The sequence below is a fragment of the Lipophrys pholis genome (assembly GCF_963383615.2).
Source record: "Lipophrys pholis genome assembly, chromosome: 17".
Classification (NCBI taxonomy): Eukaryota; Metazoa; Chordata; class Actinopteri; order Blenniiformes; family Blenniidae; genus Lipophrys; species Lipophrys pholis.
In genome coordinates this window covers 13,069,580-13,084,787 of record NC_137643.1, presented here as the reverse complement: position 1 = coordinate 13,084,787, position 15,208 = coordinate 13,069,580, and the positions used below count along the sequence as shown (strand labels likewise).

Sequence of the window (15,208 nt, the reverse complement as noted above, 5' to 3'; positions counted from 1 at the left end):
TGTGTGTGTGTGTCAGGAAGGATATTGTCCCAGCAGGGCTTGGCAGAGGTCATTAGTGGACATGAACACCAGGTAGGTCAACAAGAAGTCATCAAGCAGCATTTCTGAAACAAAGAGAACACGTTGTCGTCACGTCAATGGAAAACTGGACTCCTTGTGAATGTTCTGGTCTCTTTGTACACCGTCAGGTTTATCTTGTCTGCACAAGCAAGGAATAGTACACTTTCCTCAAGTCATTCATTTTCATTCATTAGAAGTGTATTACAAAAAAAAAGATTTACTCATATTCAAAGGCTTTGACAGACTGGGAGTATGATGAAAAAATTACACGTCATGAAATACTTGATTGACCTGTTTGTGAAGGCATCGGCGTACGTGCAGCTAATGCTTTAAGTGGACACGAACTGCCTGACCCTGGCACTAAAAAAGAACACAAACAGAATATCATCCTGTGTTGATGATTACAGGACGATGAAAAGCAGAATTTAGTGAGTTTATTTTTTTTCAATGTAGACAAAGTGAAAGAGAGTCTCTCACCATCATGGCAGAATTCTGCACAACACCAAACACACATTCAAGTGGAAATATACAATATGTGTGAGAGAAACAATATATGATGATTCAGACAATGTAGCAGCAGGAATAACACCTAAAAGTCCATTTTATCCTCCAGTAGAGCCACCAAAATCATCCAGGATACCCAATGGGAAGAAAGTGCTCACCAAACCACTAGTGTTTATAGCTGTCAAATACCTTTTTTCTACCCGATGATGAGCAGAGGAAAACAAAATCACATCTTCAACATGGACTTTTAAAACTAGAGACACAGTGGCTCGGATAAACAAAGAGGGAGAACAGATTGATGGTTTCATGTTGTCCTTTTAAACGTGCCCAATCTCTCAAGCTGCTAATTCTTTTGATCAACGTTTCCAATCCCTCGTTTATATGATATAGAGGTGAGTATATTTGTAAAATAATCTCCTATATATTTGTTTCCTCATATTTATTATTATTATTATTTATTATTATTATTATTTATTATTATTATTATTTGTTTGTAAGTTTCTTTATTCTACTTGTGGGACAGGTTGAAACTCCTCTGGGGACGCTGGCTGCACATTCAAGATTTACCCTCCATGATCAATCTTTAGATTAAATTTTCTACCACCACTTGCTTTATTACGAGGTCGCATTTGGTATTTTCTTTTTACTTTATCGTGGATTTAGTATCCAGAATATGATCAGGATCTCTCTAGAAATGGTGTCTTCTTCCTCAGCAGACAAAGAATCAAACCAACAGCAATGAAAACAAATATCTCTTGACAAAGATAAATAAACTACGAGAAATCGACAAAATGCTGGAGCAAACTAATCCATGAACATTTTTTAATAAGTCATACTGAAGTTACTTTTTTCAAATAATAGATTACATCACAGAACAATGGTTGCATTTGATTAAATACTAATCTATTATAGATACTCAGCCAGAAATTAATCCCATTTATTGAAGTTCTAATCAATTAATGGTGAAAATGTATGAATTTAGTTCTAATGATTAGCATAGCATGAACATTAATACTGGCTTTAAAACATTTCATTATCCTGAGATAAGAGCTTGGGGTGTGGTATTTCAATTAGTGTCCTATAAAGTAGTTCAAGTGGACGTGTAAATCAACTCTCAACTCAAACTGTACGACTCCACTCTGTCACGCACAACATCTCAGACTCTTTCAGCTCAACGTGTTTATCTCAGGACATGTTTATTTATTGTCATGTCTTCATCACTTCCGACATTTTTTTAAACCAAAACAGGAGGTGGATTTCAGTGAACAAGGCTCCAGAATCCCACTGTACACTACAGGCTTTAAAACAAACTGTGCATAAGCAAACTGAGGATCTCACTATTACAAAGAGCTACAGCACATAGAGGAGAGTAGATTTGTCTCTGTTTTCTCGTATTTATAACAATTGCCAAGGTAATTTATCAGAGTAGAGCAAGCAAAGTGCAAGACTGTGTGTGAAAAACTCAGCAGGTGATCAATGCTTAGAACCAAACATACGCAGCCCAAGGCCCAAGAGGCAGATGGGTAATGAGCCATTGTGTGTGTGTGTGTGTGTGTGTGTGTGTGTGTGTGTGTGTGTCGTCAAACTCTATCCCTGGGAAAATGTGTGACCCAAATATGGCTCTGTTAGGCAGAGAGCAAAGAAATCAATTATAGAAGACTGAGCATAGGCCACGGCATTAATATTTGATCAACTGTCTTCTCTTTAAAAATAAAAACACAACTTTCTCTCGAAATATTTTTAGGCAGGTCTGACCGAGCTTATCACTTTTTCAAAACCCTTCTGACTTACTTTCCTGTCACTTTCTTTTTCCGGAGCGCTTTTCTCTTTGGTACGGCTGCGGAGCTCATTCTTGACCAGCTATCAGTTTTTTTTCCCCTCTTTCCATTTCCTTTCCTCACTTTCTCCATCCCAAACTATCCTCGTCTTCCACCCCCCTTCCCTTCACCCCCTTTTTCATTTTCTCCTTCTTGCCGATTACATTTTCCCCCGCTACTTCACTCCTCCTACGCTCACTCTCTCTCAGCTCTCTGTGATGATAAATATCCATTTTCATCTTCAACATATGCCCTCTGCGTTTGCCCGCTGGCACACACAAAGTCAAACACATGCACTCATAGACACCGCGGCGCACACACATCCAAACACACACAGCACCCTGATGAATAACTCATTCAGTTCTGACCTTGGGGAATTTATCTACAGTGAGGTTGGGGAACGACAGAAAATGCATGTGTGCTGAACTAATCGCCGTAATCTGCTGCTGTGTTTTTTGTTGTGTGTGTGTTTTTATGTGTACGAGGAGAGGGGTGGCTGGGTAATCACTCACTCTCTCTCTCTCTCTCTCTCTTTATGGAAGCGTGTTCGAGGCTGTTCAACATGCTGCACAGCTAAGCCCCCTGAAACGGCGCAGTGATGCTCAGCAACACCCCAGAGGGCCGACACATGCACACAAATACACTCAGATAAAGTCATATACTTGCATGTACAAGCACAATGGAGCCGCGAGTCAGACACGTCCACGGATGCAGAGACAGCCGAGCATGCACATAAACTCTGCATCCCTATTTCTGCCTCTCCTTCTGTTCCCACTTTTTTTTTTCTTTTCTTTTTTAAAAGCCTGCCTTTTCTGTTTTCAGTGAATAAATATCGGGCGGGAATCCTCCACAAAGGCCATCTCAGTTCTCTCTCCCTCCTTCACTCTTCCTCTCCCACATTTGTCTCTCCCTCTTTCTTCATTCGCTTCCTGCAATTCAGTGAGATGGCTCCCTGTGGACTGCTGGGAACTGGTAGTGCTGAGGAGTTGATGCATAAAGGCGCCTTGTCTGGAAACGACGCCAACAGGCAAGAGCAGGGTTGTTTAAAATCCAAGTTGGGACCCAGATGTGTAATGTCTAACGAAAACATGACCATAATGGACTCGGGCTTTACTGTGACATTGAATTTAATGAGAAGAATTAGAAGTGGAGATCTAAGTAATTGGCTTGTATTTTTACTAACCAGCATTTCTCTAGTGATTTTCCAAGATTGGCATTTTTAACTAAAATGAACCCAGAACATTGCCTTTGTTGTAGTCATCAGTCACCACGGATTGACATATTGCATAGTAAACGTTCAGTTAATTTACAATGAATTAATTCATAAATGGAGATGAAATTACTTAATAGCAATCATGGTACTAAATAAAACATTTATTTGTGTTCCTTTTGGTTTGTGGACCCATCAAAACATGTCAACTGGTTGTTTGTAAACACTACCTCCCTTTATTGTTGTTATCAAATCTGCTGCATTAATCACTTTCTATGAGCTCACCGTTCAGCAATAAAAACAAGTAACAAAATGACCCCCAACGGCGAAGCAGCACAGCCACACCTTAAGCTCTATCCGAGGAACACAGAGACTTGAATGTAGCGGGGGGGGGGAGGTTGTGAAAATGAGATACGACAGTTAACAGTCCACTGAAATTGTTTGCTGCAGAAAATGCCTCCAGCATCCCGAAGCAGGTATTTTCACAAACTCATTAGAGCATTTAACCTCCTGAATGTTCTTCACATTTAGAGGCAATGACACGGCTGAGCGAGCACACGTTCACACCTGCATGTGTTGCCAGGGCTGACTCATGCAGCCACAAAACAACAGAGTGAATTACCGATGGGAAGTGCCTACCCTCCTGGGTCTCACCCCGCTGTGGGGCAAATCAAAGAAACTGAAAGGTCCAGGACGGGGTGTGTTGGAACTTGTTGTGCAGAACCAAGAAAGACATTCCTCTGAGAGGAGGTGCGTTGATTGATGTTACAAATCCCACCGGTCAAAGGGCCCAAACATTTCAGCTGCTTTGAGACTCACTTCAAAAGAAAGTAAACAAAAACATTTTTTTCACCAAAAAATTCTTGTCGACATTTTATATTTCTTTAAATATCCTATGGAGACAGTCGCTTTGTTCGTATATGTACTTTCACAATGATGCAGGTCTGTGCACGATCCTTGCCAAAGACGTGTGTGTGTGTGTGTGTGTGTGTGTGTGTGTGTGTGTGTGTGTGTGTGTGTGTGTGTGTGTGTGTGTGTGTGTGTGTGTGTGTGTGTGTGTGTGTGTGTGTGTCTGTTTGTCCAAATTTACCGCTCTCCCTGTTCTCCGGTGCCCCTCTTTGGTCATCCAGTCTCAGGTCACTTAGCAGATGCTCCAAGATCTTCAGCGGCGTCCCCGACACCACCACGTATCTGTAAGAAGAAGAGTGAGAGGAGTCTTCCTCAGTACAGCAAGAGTACAGAGTTCCAGTCCTCCACCCTCCCTTGCTCTCTTCGTCCATGCCGTCCATGCCGTCCACACCGTCGTCATCAATGTAGCGAAAATAGGGCACATCAAAAGTACAGGTCTCTGAAGTGCTGCCATTGTCGTCATGATTGCTCGTGTCATCACTGTCGTCGTTGTCGTCATCATCATCATCTTCATCTAGATCCTCTTCTGCCTCTGCAAGTGTAGCTAGCTCAGAGGTCATCTTCATAACTGAATAGTAAGCGTGATCAGCGCTCCGCCGAGCCCTGCAGAGGGGAGCTCCTCTTTGGGGTAGGCTGCCTTGCCGTCTACCCCTGTCGGCTAAAAGCTCCACAGATTAAAACCTCTCCCCGACAGCTCTTAGTAGCACTGGGAGGGAACTGATTGCTCCTGAAGATGGTGAAAATTGTATACACACACACACACACACACACACCCCCACTTAACCTGCCTGTCACCGACACTCCCTGCATTGAGCCTTAGGACTTTACACGAACTGACTTAGTTACAACCACGGACACTGCAGAAGGAATTGCACTGGAAAAAAACGCAGATAACAACAACATATAGAATCCTTCACAGATACACTAATGTGTAAAAGGAAACAAAGCAGTATTAGAGGGAACTTTATTGTCTTTCCGCTGAAAACAAAAAGCCTTTCTCTTCTTACTTCGCTCTGCCAGAAGCTAACGCATACATTATCTTAGACGCACGCACGCACGCACGCACGCACGCACGCACGCACGCACGCACGCACACACACACACACACACACACACACACACACACACACACACACACACACACACACACACACACACACACACACACACACACACACACACACACACACACACACACACACAAGTTGACAGAACAGAGGGAGGAACACTGTGATTATGTTTTTGTTGCTACTGTTAGTTTTGGAAGGCCGTCATTATGTAAGAGGAGGAACTGACCTCTTGTCACAGTCCTCTTCTCTGGAGCCGCCCCCTGACGATGTGGGCGAGGGGCGGTCCGATGGCGACGTCACGGACGACGTCACTCTCTGCAACACCAACACGTCCCGTCCTCTCTCCTTCAAGCAAACCCTCCCCAAAGCCTCCTGAACAAGAAAAGAGAGGGAACGAAGAAAAGGAAACATCAGAAAGTGAAGCGGGAATTATCGGGAGGCAATTAGGGAGTGATGATGTGACGTGTTCTTACAAATGCAAAACAATGCAGATGGAGCAAAAAATAACAAAAGCAGGGTATCATGTAACTCCTTTAATTCATGTTTATGGGCTTGTTTCCTTTTGAGTTGTACACTGCCACGATAAATTATGATATATTAGACCAAGCAAAAGCCAAAACGTGACCTCAGAAGAAAATGATCTGTCCCCTGCTTCGTGGCGTTAGTACAAGCCTGATGAAGCCACTCATGCCCAGTGGTGGTGGTAAAAGCGATTCCTTTTATGGACTCTGGGTAAACCTGAGTCACTCAGTAATGTGATCCGGTTCACTTGAGTCACTTGAAACTCGCCCAGCTCCAATGCTCAATGTCCATACCTGGAAAAACTTTTGTCTCCATCTTTATAAATAGTTTGACAACAACACTTAAGATGTCTAAATCAATGTATTTTACTTTATTTTAAATAAATAGGATATTAACCTGCCTGAGTATGAAAAAAGCCATTTAGCAACCTAAGTGCAAATCCACAGAATCATGCAAACATCATATGGCAGGTGCATGTAAAGAAAATAGTATTATTCCATGGTGCAGACACCAACAAGAAAACACCTGATTGGTTACAGATTTACTCTGCAGTAAAGTACAATAAGATTGTTTGAGATTATATGCAGAGTATTAAGAAGACAAGCCAGCCTAGATCATCAGAAAGTCTGAGCTTCTGTGTATGTAAGTGAAAAGGTGTTTCAAACAACTTTCCTCCTGAATTGCTTGAAGAACTGTCTATAAATTGAATTTAGTGGAGTTATTCCATTGTGGGTGCAAAAGGTGGTCACGCCAAGTATTGGCTTCTCCTCTGTGAACTCACTTAGCATTGTTTAAAGTGATAAAACTAGTAACACCTTTTTTAAGTAAGGAAACTGTTCTTACTTTGCTACATCTTGTCAATCTTGCTTTACACTTTTGCACCTTTTCAGTGTGTAAAATCTTTGTAAAAACACGGCACAAAAGCTGAAGGTCAACATATTTGAGCCCTCAGGTGTTAAAGCACTGAGAGCAGGCGTGACTCCCAGCTGCAAACTGCTGCTCAGGTTCAGAAACACTGTCGTTTGCTCATTCACTCCTTCTCTATATTTTTAGCTTTTGTTCAAACGTCAAGGTATTTGCCCACATTCTTTATAAAGCTAACTAGGAGTAATGCATTTGTTCCATCTAGTACAAATGGCAATAAACTTCAATTGTATTCATGCAATCTACAAGTGCAAGGTAAACTGATATTATGACAAATTCAAGCCACATGTGAATAGTTCTCTGTGCCACAGCCTGTTTTGAAATATTGACATGGTTGTCTCAAATAAATATGTATTGTTAAGGCTGTATACATTAAATGTTTCTCCAGCACATTGGCAAACAGCTTCATACTTTTCCCACACCTGCAGACACAGACTCTAACGGCCGCATCAAAGAGAAATACTGCATTTCCTGTCTAAAGAAAAACTGGCATTGTGTGATAAATTACTATGAGGACGACTAGGAATGTGGGGCTTACAATTGAAGTGATCTCCCTCTCCAGAAAATGAACAGTGAATTGATCCGTGACTGTGACACATGCGCGTGCACACACCTGCTGAGACAGTCCGGTACAATGGCAACAGAGCTTCAGATGAACAAAGGAGCACAATAAGAAAGGGCCCGAGGAGGAGGAGTAAAAAAAAGAAGAAGAGAGAGGGGAGATCAAAGGCAGGGGACAGGAGAAAAGATAAAGAAGCTGTGTCGCTCTCCTCCTTTCTGTTCTGTCTCTGCAGCCAGGAGTGAGCAGCAAACACCATGGACAAAGAGAACAGGGCTCCTTGTGCAGACTTGTCTCTCTGCCGATTTACTCATAAACCAATACATTTATGACCCACAATTACACAAGATCAGTGCTGCTCATGTACAAGAAAAAAAATGAAAATAGCTGTGGCTTAAGAATTACTACAGCTGTTAACATGAAAAACAATGCAAGAATTAGAAAATGGAATCCAAAATCTAATCTGGAGTTCAACAACAGGAAGTTATAAGATAAACTGAGGCCACTACAGACTAGAAACTGAAACAACAAGTAAACACAAAAACACAGAAATTGTGTGAGTATTTTAAAAGCAGGCGTCTGATCCAGATACAGCAGGCGAGAGCCGAGTTGGGTCAGACAAAACAAGATTTCAGTGCGGTTTTCTCCGTGATTGCCTTTATGTGTAGACATGCCCTGATGACTTATATTCCACTGCAGTATGAGACAGATGTTTGGCAGCCACTACCTCCTTCCCCTCGGGTGGTTTTCTGTGTCATATTATCTCCAAATGAGTAAAAACACAACACTTTGTTGGTTGAGCCTTTTGTATGTATTTTACAGAATAAAACAAAATTGCTAAGCTGTGAAATTGCAATTTGACTTTGGTCAAGTTCATTTGGTTTTACTTGAACTGCAACCTTATGAGTCTTTGTCTTGTGGAGAACGTACTTTCTCCATTCAAAAAAGAGGGGAAAATGTCCATGCATGCATTTAGAGTTGCAAATAGTCCAAACTGGATAGAATTAAAGTGTCTGACAGGGTGCAGAATGTAAATGAAATCACAATTATTATTTCTAGTTTCACATTCAGGATTTCTTGGTTCTGTTTATGTGTAAACACTCATTAAAAGAAAACAGCCAAACAAATAGTAAAACCCACTTGTGACTAATCTTCAAAGAACATTTTTTATTATCAGCTCTTTGTGTAAGTTGATGAAATAAACTTCCTGAAGTGGTTAGAAACGCTAAGATACAACAGAGCGATAAGTGCAGCGGTGACAGGTGATTTAAGGAGATCTGACACTCCATGCCATTAATTATGTTTTGGACTGGCACCAAAACCGCACCCACACAACCCAGATGAGAGGTCAAGATAACGGGTTTACAAAGTGGTCAAAAGGGGACGTGAAATATGAGCACGTCAGCTGGAGTCACAGAACAAAGCAGCCCCGGTTTTATCAGACGTCTCCTCTCCAGACCTTTCCTGTTTCTCTACAAAGCTAGACATTTAGTAAAGGGAAAAATACTGTAATCTAGATATACAGTGAAAAAAAATCACATTATGTAACCACAGACACACACACACACACAACCATTATAAAAACATAGAAGCAAATGTTGTGTTTCTGATGCAGCAACAAATTGTTGATGTTTCCAACAACACACACACTCTTTACAAAGAGGCCAAGAAAAACAACTCAAGGCAAAGAATGGAAAGAGGTGGGCAGTGATATAACACACACATACACACTCATGATCAAATAGCTTCCTGTCACAAATTGCCGAAATTATAAAGTTATTCGACATGCCGCAAATTGTGTGTGAATATCACATAGATTCTCACACAGTTAGTCCATAAATAACAACGGGGCAAATGGCAATTTGCAAAAATAACATTATTCTGTCCTGAGAAAGAATGTCAGTCATGAAGAAAAAAATATACAAAGAAGGAATTTGGACATTGGGTAGCAGAGGGGTCAGACAGTTATGCAATAGAGACGGACAGAGGGAGGGAGAAAGAACAGGGAAGGAGAGCAAGAAGAAAGGCAAGAGACTGTGAAAAAAAAAGTGAGAAGTGCGGGGGAAAGTGAGTAATGCCAGAAAACAGTGACTAATAAAAATGGAGATTTAAAATGAAACTGCTGTGTCACTTCCACAAACACCTCAAATAAAACGAAACATCTATCAGACAGTGGAAGACATCCATGGCACAAAGAGAGCTTTACAAGTTAAATGATCTTTTTTTTTAGTTGTTTTAGTTTTGATGTCTGCCAACAGAATCAACATATGAAATAGGCCGTTACACTATCCATGCTTCAATAGTCACAAATAGCACAGGCTGAAGCTGGACATGACATTTCTGGAATTTTAAAAGGGTATTACTCTTCTTTCTCAAAAAGTGCTCTGCATCGTCGCCTGCCTTCACTAACAGGTGCGTCAGTCTATTTCCTGGTGTTATTTTGTCCTTTCCACCGATACAACCATCTGTACTTCCAGCTCTCCTCCCTTCCTTCACTCACTTTTTTCTGCCTTGAAATGGGCAGACTTTATGCTCCAGAGGTTTGAGATATTGGAACAGAAAACAGAGACCAGGGGGAGCGGCTGCTTGCTGCACTCGTCATGGGGTCAAGCGTCACTCACACACACTCTGAAGAGTTCAGTTTGAGAAATGGCAAGTAAAGGATCCGCTGCATGGTCAGCTTTGGTAGAACTGAATATCTGTGTGCGAGAAAGCCTCTTTTCTACCTTCTGTGTTTATCCCTGTACTGTCTTGTTTCATTCTCTCTCACACACACACACTCGCACCGTGTGAGATAATATTGTTCAGAGGAAAGGTGGGTTTCACGGAAAGCTTAAAAGGAAACACTCTGTTCCCTTCCTGTTCCTACCAACGTGTGTGTATGTGTGTGTGTGTGTGTGTGAGTGTGTGGGGCTAGTGACAGAGTCATATCTGTGCTGTGATGGCTCCAGGCCTGATTCCTGGAAATGGATAAGAATAAGAAAACACAATGGCTTCAGGACAGCAGTACACAAACTGTATGTGCAATCGTACTTACACACATACACAGTATAATTCACACCGCTGTTAGACAGTAGCGCAGGCTGCCCAAACACTGCGTGCCATGCATGCTGTGACCTTCTATAATCCCCCTTGCAGGCTGACCTCTGATGAACTATGATGCTTGTGTTTAAAGCAGCAGCATAAGAACGCAAGTCAGAAGTGACTCGGAGTCAGAGATGCACCTAAAGCACTCAAATGACAACATGAGTTTTATGTCACTATGGAAACAGCCCACACCGGTTTGTCAGAGCTTATCTGTCACGGAAAAAAAAAAGAGAAAGTTAAAGAAAAAATAAATCACCATGACAACCCAGTAAGAGAGATTGGTCTGGAGCTTGTTGCTTGATTCAGGATTGTGCAGAGTGAGAGTGAGACAGCTGAACAGACCTGTTACTGTATTGACTGGGTTTTTAAATGCTAACACAATCTGACAAATATTATGCTTGACTGCAGGGTCAATCATCAAATTCTGAGGAGTGTTTTTTTTTTATATATAATGACAAACAACAACCCCTTTGCCACATATGGTTTTCACTGCGGTAATGGAAAGCTGTCAGTGGACGCAGCAACGATAACGATGACGTCAGGTCACATTTTCATGCGAGTCAAACTAATATTTTCCTCTTTCTTGTCTCCAACATCAGTTCACAATAACAAGACTGCTCTGGTTCTATGTTCTAGTGACGCTCTCTCGTTTGACCTTGTTTTTAAGAGAAACTGCAAAACAACTGCATACAAGTACTGAAAATATAAAACAGCAGCGATTTCATTAGTTCCTATTTTGCCTGACATGAGGGACGGTGTGCACTGATTTCTTTCTGTGTTTTGCCTATTTTATCCAACTGACAAAACATTCATCTGCTTGCAGGGTAAACGTTCAGGTGCGACATTAGTAATCTCGTCTTTTACATGAGACTTTCAATGCAGAAATTTGCATAACAGTCAAACTCTAAACAAAGAAAACTATTGAAGATGAAGACGTCAAATTGATTGATTCCCATTAGATGTGAAGATAATTGGGGAACAGAGTGTACTAGAACTCAGTATCCAAAATAATTATTTAAAACATTGCCGTTTATTAGTATAAGAAACACAACACGCTGTGGGTAAAATAGTTTTTAAAATCGACAAACTAGACAACTTATTGCACCACCTATAGATTTAGCAGTAACAAATGATGCAGGATCAGTGATCGTCATGAAGTTTATCCAAATGAAAGCTGAGTTACCTAAGATGTCTTAATGTTTGAATTAAACACATTAGTGTACAGTTCATTCGGATGAGTCTAGTTAAACTCTCTCTCTGCTGCATAGCGGCTTTAACTTGCCTACCTAAAAGGTGCATCTCCCTTTTTTTTTAACTTTTGAATACTTGCAAGGAGTGAAAGTGAAATGATGCTCACTTTGGAAAATCCCAAAAGCTGCAAATCAGTCAAACTCAAACAAGGGCAGTAAACACACACACATGATGACGCAGCGCGAAATCAGACGGCGTTTGCTTAAGTTTCCTGCCCTCAGGTGTACGGTAGGGTGGGATTATCCTTCACTAACACCCTGCTCATTATCGACGTGCACTGACTCAGCCTGCCGCAGCGCCAGCAGTGCATGAACCTACACACACAGGCTCCCACAAATGATTATAAGCTCCAGCCTGCAAACTGACACACACTGACTTGACGGACGGTAAGAGTGAGTGTGAGATTACATCACACTAAGCCATTATTAATACCCACATTAGACGAGCTGAGGAGCTGGTGGTTGTTGAAGCGATCTAAGTGAAGCCAATCTCTGTGCATGCACACGAGGTGCAGTGGACGGCTGTAAGCTTATCCTTTAAAGTTACAGAAATACTATAAATAATAGCGAGTGTTTACACATATCATTCCCGACTTGAACCCATGAGTGACTCAGACCTGAAGCGTCTGTGTGCTTAAAAATGACGTCAGTCATGACAACACTTACCACATGACGGCCATTCCTCTCAACTCACACTAACCATTAAGCCGCGATACGCTCTGCAGATTGCACAGTGGATCATGAGTCTAGAAGATACACTGCGTGGTATTAATGCCACTTCAGGTTATCAAAGCCGCCATCACACACTCTCCACTCACCGCTTGGTTCCTGTCCGGTAGACGATAGTTGTGGTTCTGCAGCAGCCGGCAGCCGTCCTTCGCCAGCCGCTGGACGGCCTCTAGCCCCAGCCGGCTGGTCAGCTCCTCACGGCCACACACCGTCCCCAGCCCGCCTCCACCACTGCCACCGCCGTCCCGCAACGCACACATCCCGCCCAGCTGCAACACAGGGGGCATGAAGACATATCTCAACCCGCAGTCCCAAGACATGGCAGACACCGTCACAGTGCGTTTGTGGAACAGAATCAAGAAGGTTGAAAGTTTTCGTCCGGTTTATGCATAATCCAGAAACATGCAATGACAAGTTCTCAGCAGCCACTTCAAGTCCATAAGAGGAAAATGAGAAGAAATGATAATCCTCGGTCCCTTTCTATCTTATCTTGTCCTCTGTGTTATTCTTCCTTGTCTCCCATTCTTTCTGTTACAGCGAGTAATTCTTTTATCTGTTGCACTTCTCTCATTGTCTCAGTCTCACTGCTCTGTGTCAGAGGATCTGGCGGAGTAAGAGTGAGTGTGTGTGATTAGTAGTATGAGTGGGCGGGAGTGTGTGTGTGTGTGTGTGTGTGTGTGTGTGTGTGTGTGTGTGTGTGTGTGTGTGTGTGTGTGTGTGTGTGTGTGTGTGTGTGTCCTTCCCTCTATGTATGGGTCTCAGAAATGTGTTACAATCCTGTTTGGCTGAGGAACATAAAAAGCTTATAAATGGGAACAATAGGCAGGAGTGTCAGAAATGGGAAAAAACTTGAATGTACTAATATATTATAATGTTGTTGCTTTGGATTGACCTGAAGACTGAAAACATCCCTTTGTGTGACTCCCTGGTTTGCTACTGGTATTATGCTTATTAGCGATGGTGTGGTGGCGAGGTTAGTTTATTTTCCTTAGGGGGGGATTGGGTAACCTTTCCTGTGAGCTCAACTATCCCACGGTACCATGCTCCAGCAGAGGGTAACACACACACACCCATGCAGAACATCATTCATTGTTTACTAAGAAAATAACCTCCCCTCCCTTGTATGGTAGCTCTTATCTGGTAAAATAGCCACGTACACACAAAAACACCATATCACAAACAGTCTGCTGTCCCCTGCTGCTTCCTGTGAGCCTTTTTTCGGTGTTCTGTCTTTCTGCGTGCATGTATTTTTCTTTGGTATCATAAGTTCCATCTTGTGTTTGAGCTCGATGACAGGCTAAAACTTGCAGAAAGTGCAATGCAAATGCAAATAAGTTAATTCAACACTCTCAATATTACACAAAACTCAAAAGTTGTTGAACAATGATGACGAAAAGATCTAGTAGTGTGAAAAAAACGTTTCATAACACAGTTACCTTTAATGTTCTTTGGGTGCAGGAAATTTTGGCATTAAAAACAGCCTTAAAGAGTCTTTTGTATCCCTCTTAAGAGTTTCTGCGACTGTCTACTGATGGTCTCTGACTCTCTACCACTGTGATGTATTTTAGGCTCATTACTGTAGAGGGAGCCATCAGCTCCAGCCAAAGATTTCCAGTGTGATTTAAGTGAAGATGTGTTGTTGGACAGTTGACAATGCTGTGTGTGCATTGAGTTTAAGTTTTGCTGACAGACCGAAATAGTAAATGGACTCCAATTTTATAGTGGCTTTTACAGCATTTCCCAGTCTTAAAGGGGTTTATACTGTATATTCAGTCTTTGACACACTCATTTGCACAATCACACACAAACAGTGTGCACATTGGTTGGACAGTGGAGTTCACTGAACCGCCACCGAGGGTTTGATGAACAACTTCAGTCACGACCGCCCACAACAGCTTCACCTCAAACCTAATTTTCAAATACTGAGTAACACGTTTCTTCATCCATTAATCATCAGGACTGCTTGGAAAGGATACTTGAATGTCAAATAACTATTGGGCTGATTATCATAAGGTATAATAAACATGTCTGAGTCATTTCTTATACTATTTATGATATTTTCTATAAAGAGAATGAAATGTACCATAAATGTTCCTTTAAATAATTTCATTATCATTTTCATAGATCATTGATCCATCTGCTTTCCTTTTCCATTGCACTAAGAGTCCTTTACATACTAAGACAATCAAAAGCCCAATATTGTGTAGAAATGTTTGTATTTGTGGTTAAAAGTGATATTCATGGCATTAAACAAAATCAAATATTATGTTGTTTCCAAAAATATACTTTCCTGTACAATCATCCTCATTACTTGTAATATATATGCACTGCGCCTTTAAACTGAACCCCCACTCCCATGATGCGTCACTTGTAGCAAAAGACTTGAAATGGGTACAAGTTCAATTTCACATGAAATATATATTTTTTTCTCCATTACTTGGACAGCCTTGTGAGAAAACATATTATATTCTTCAATTTTACTTAAAAACAAAGGCTGGCATTCATTTTGTCCAGCACAGTAGTTGTATTTGTCCTGTCTCATCTTAAATTAAACAGACTGAATAATT

General features: G+C 41.5%; 1 protein-coding gene across 1 annotated transcript in view; it reads right to left on the bottom strand.

Annotated features, from left to right (window-relative positions):
* Positions 1 to 15,208, bottom strand: part of rapgef5a (Rap guanine nucleotide exchange factor (GEF) 5a) — a 49,833-nt gene that overhangs the window by 9,336 nt on the left and 25,289 nt on the right. Inside the window, exons 9-12 of the mRNA XM_080484674.1 lie at positions 12,731 to 12,910; positions 5,797 to 5,942; positions 4,682 to 4,782; positions 26 to 104 (exon numbers count right to left, since the gene is read on the bottom strand). Coding sequence (XP_080340800.1) covers positions 26 to 104; positions 4,682 to 4,782; positions 5,797 to 5,942; positions 12,731 to 12,910 — 506 coding nt within the window. The remainder of the gene's footprint in view (positions 1 to 25; positions 105 to 4,681; positions 4,783 to 5,796; positions 5,943 to 12,730; positions 12,911 to 15,208) is intronic.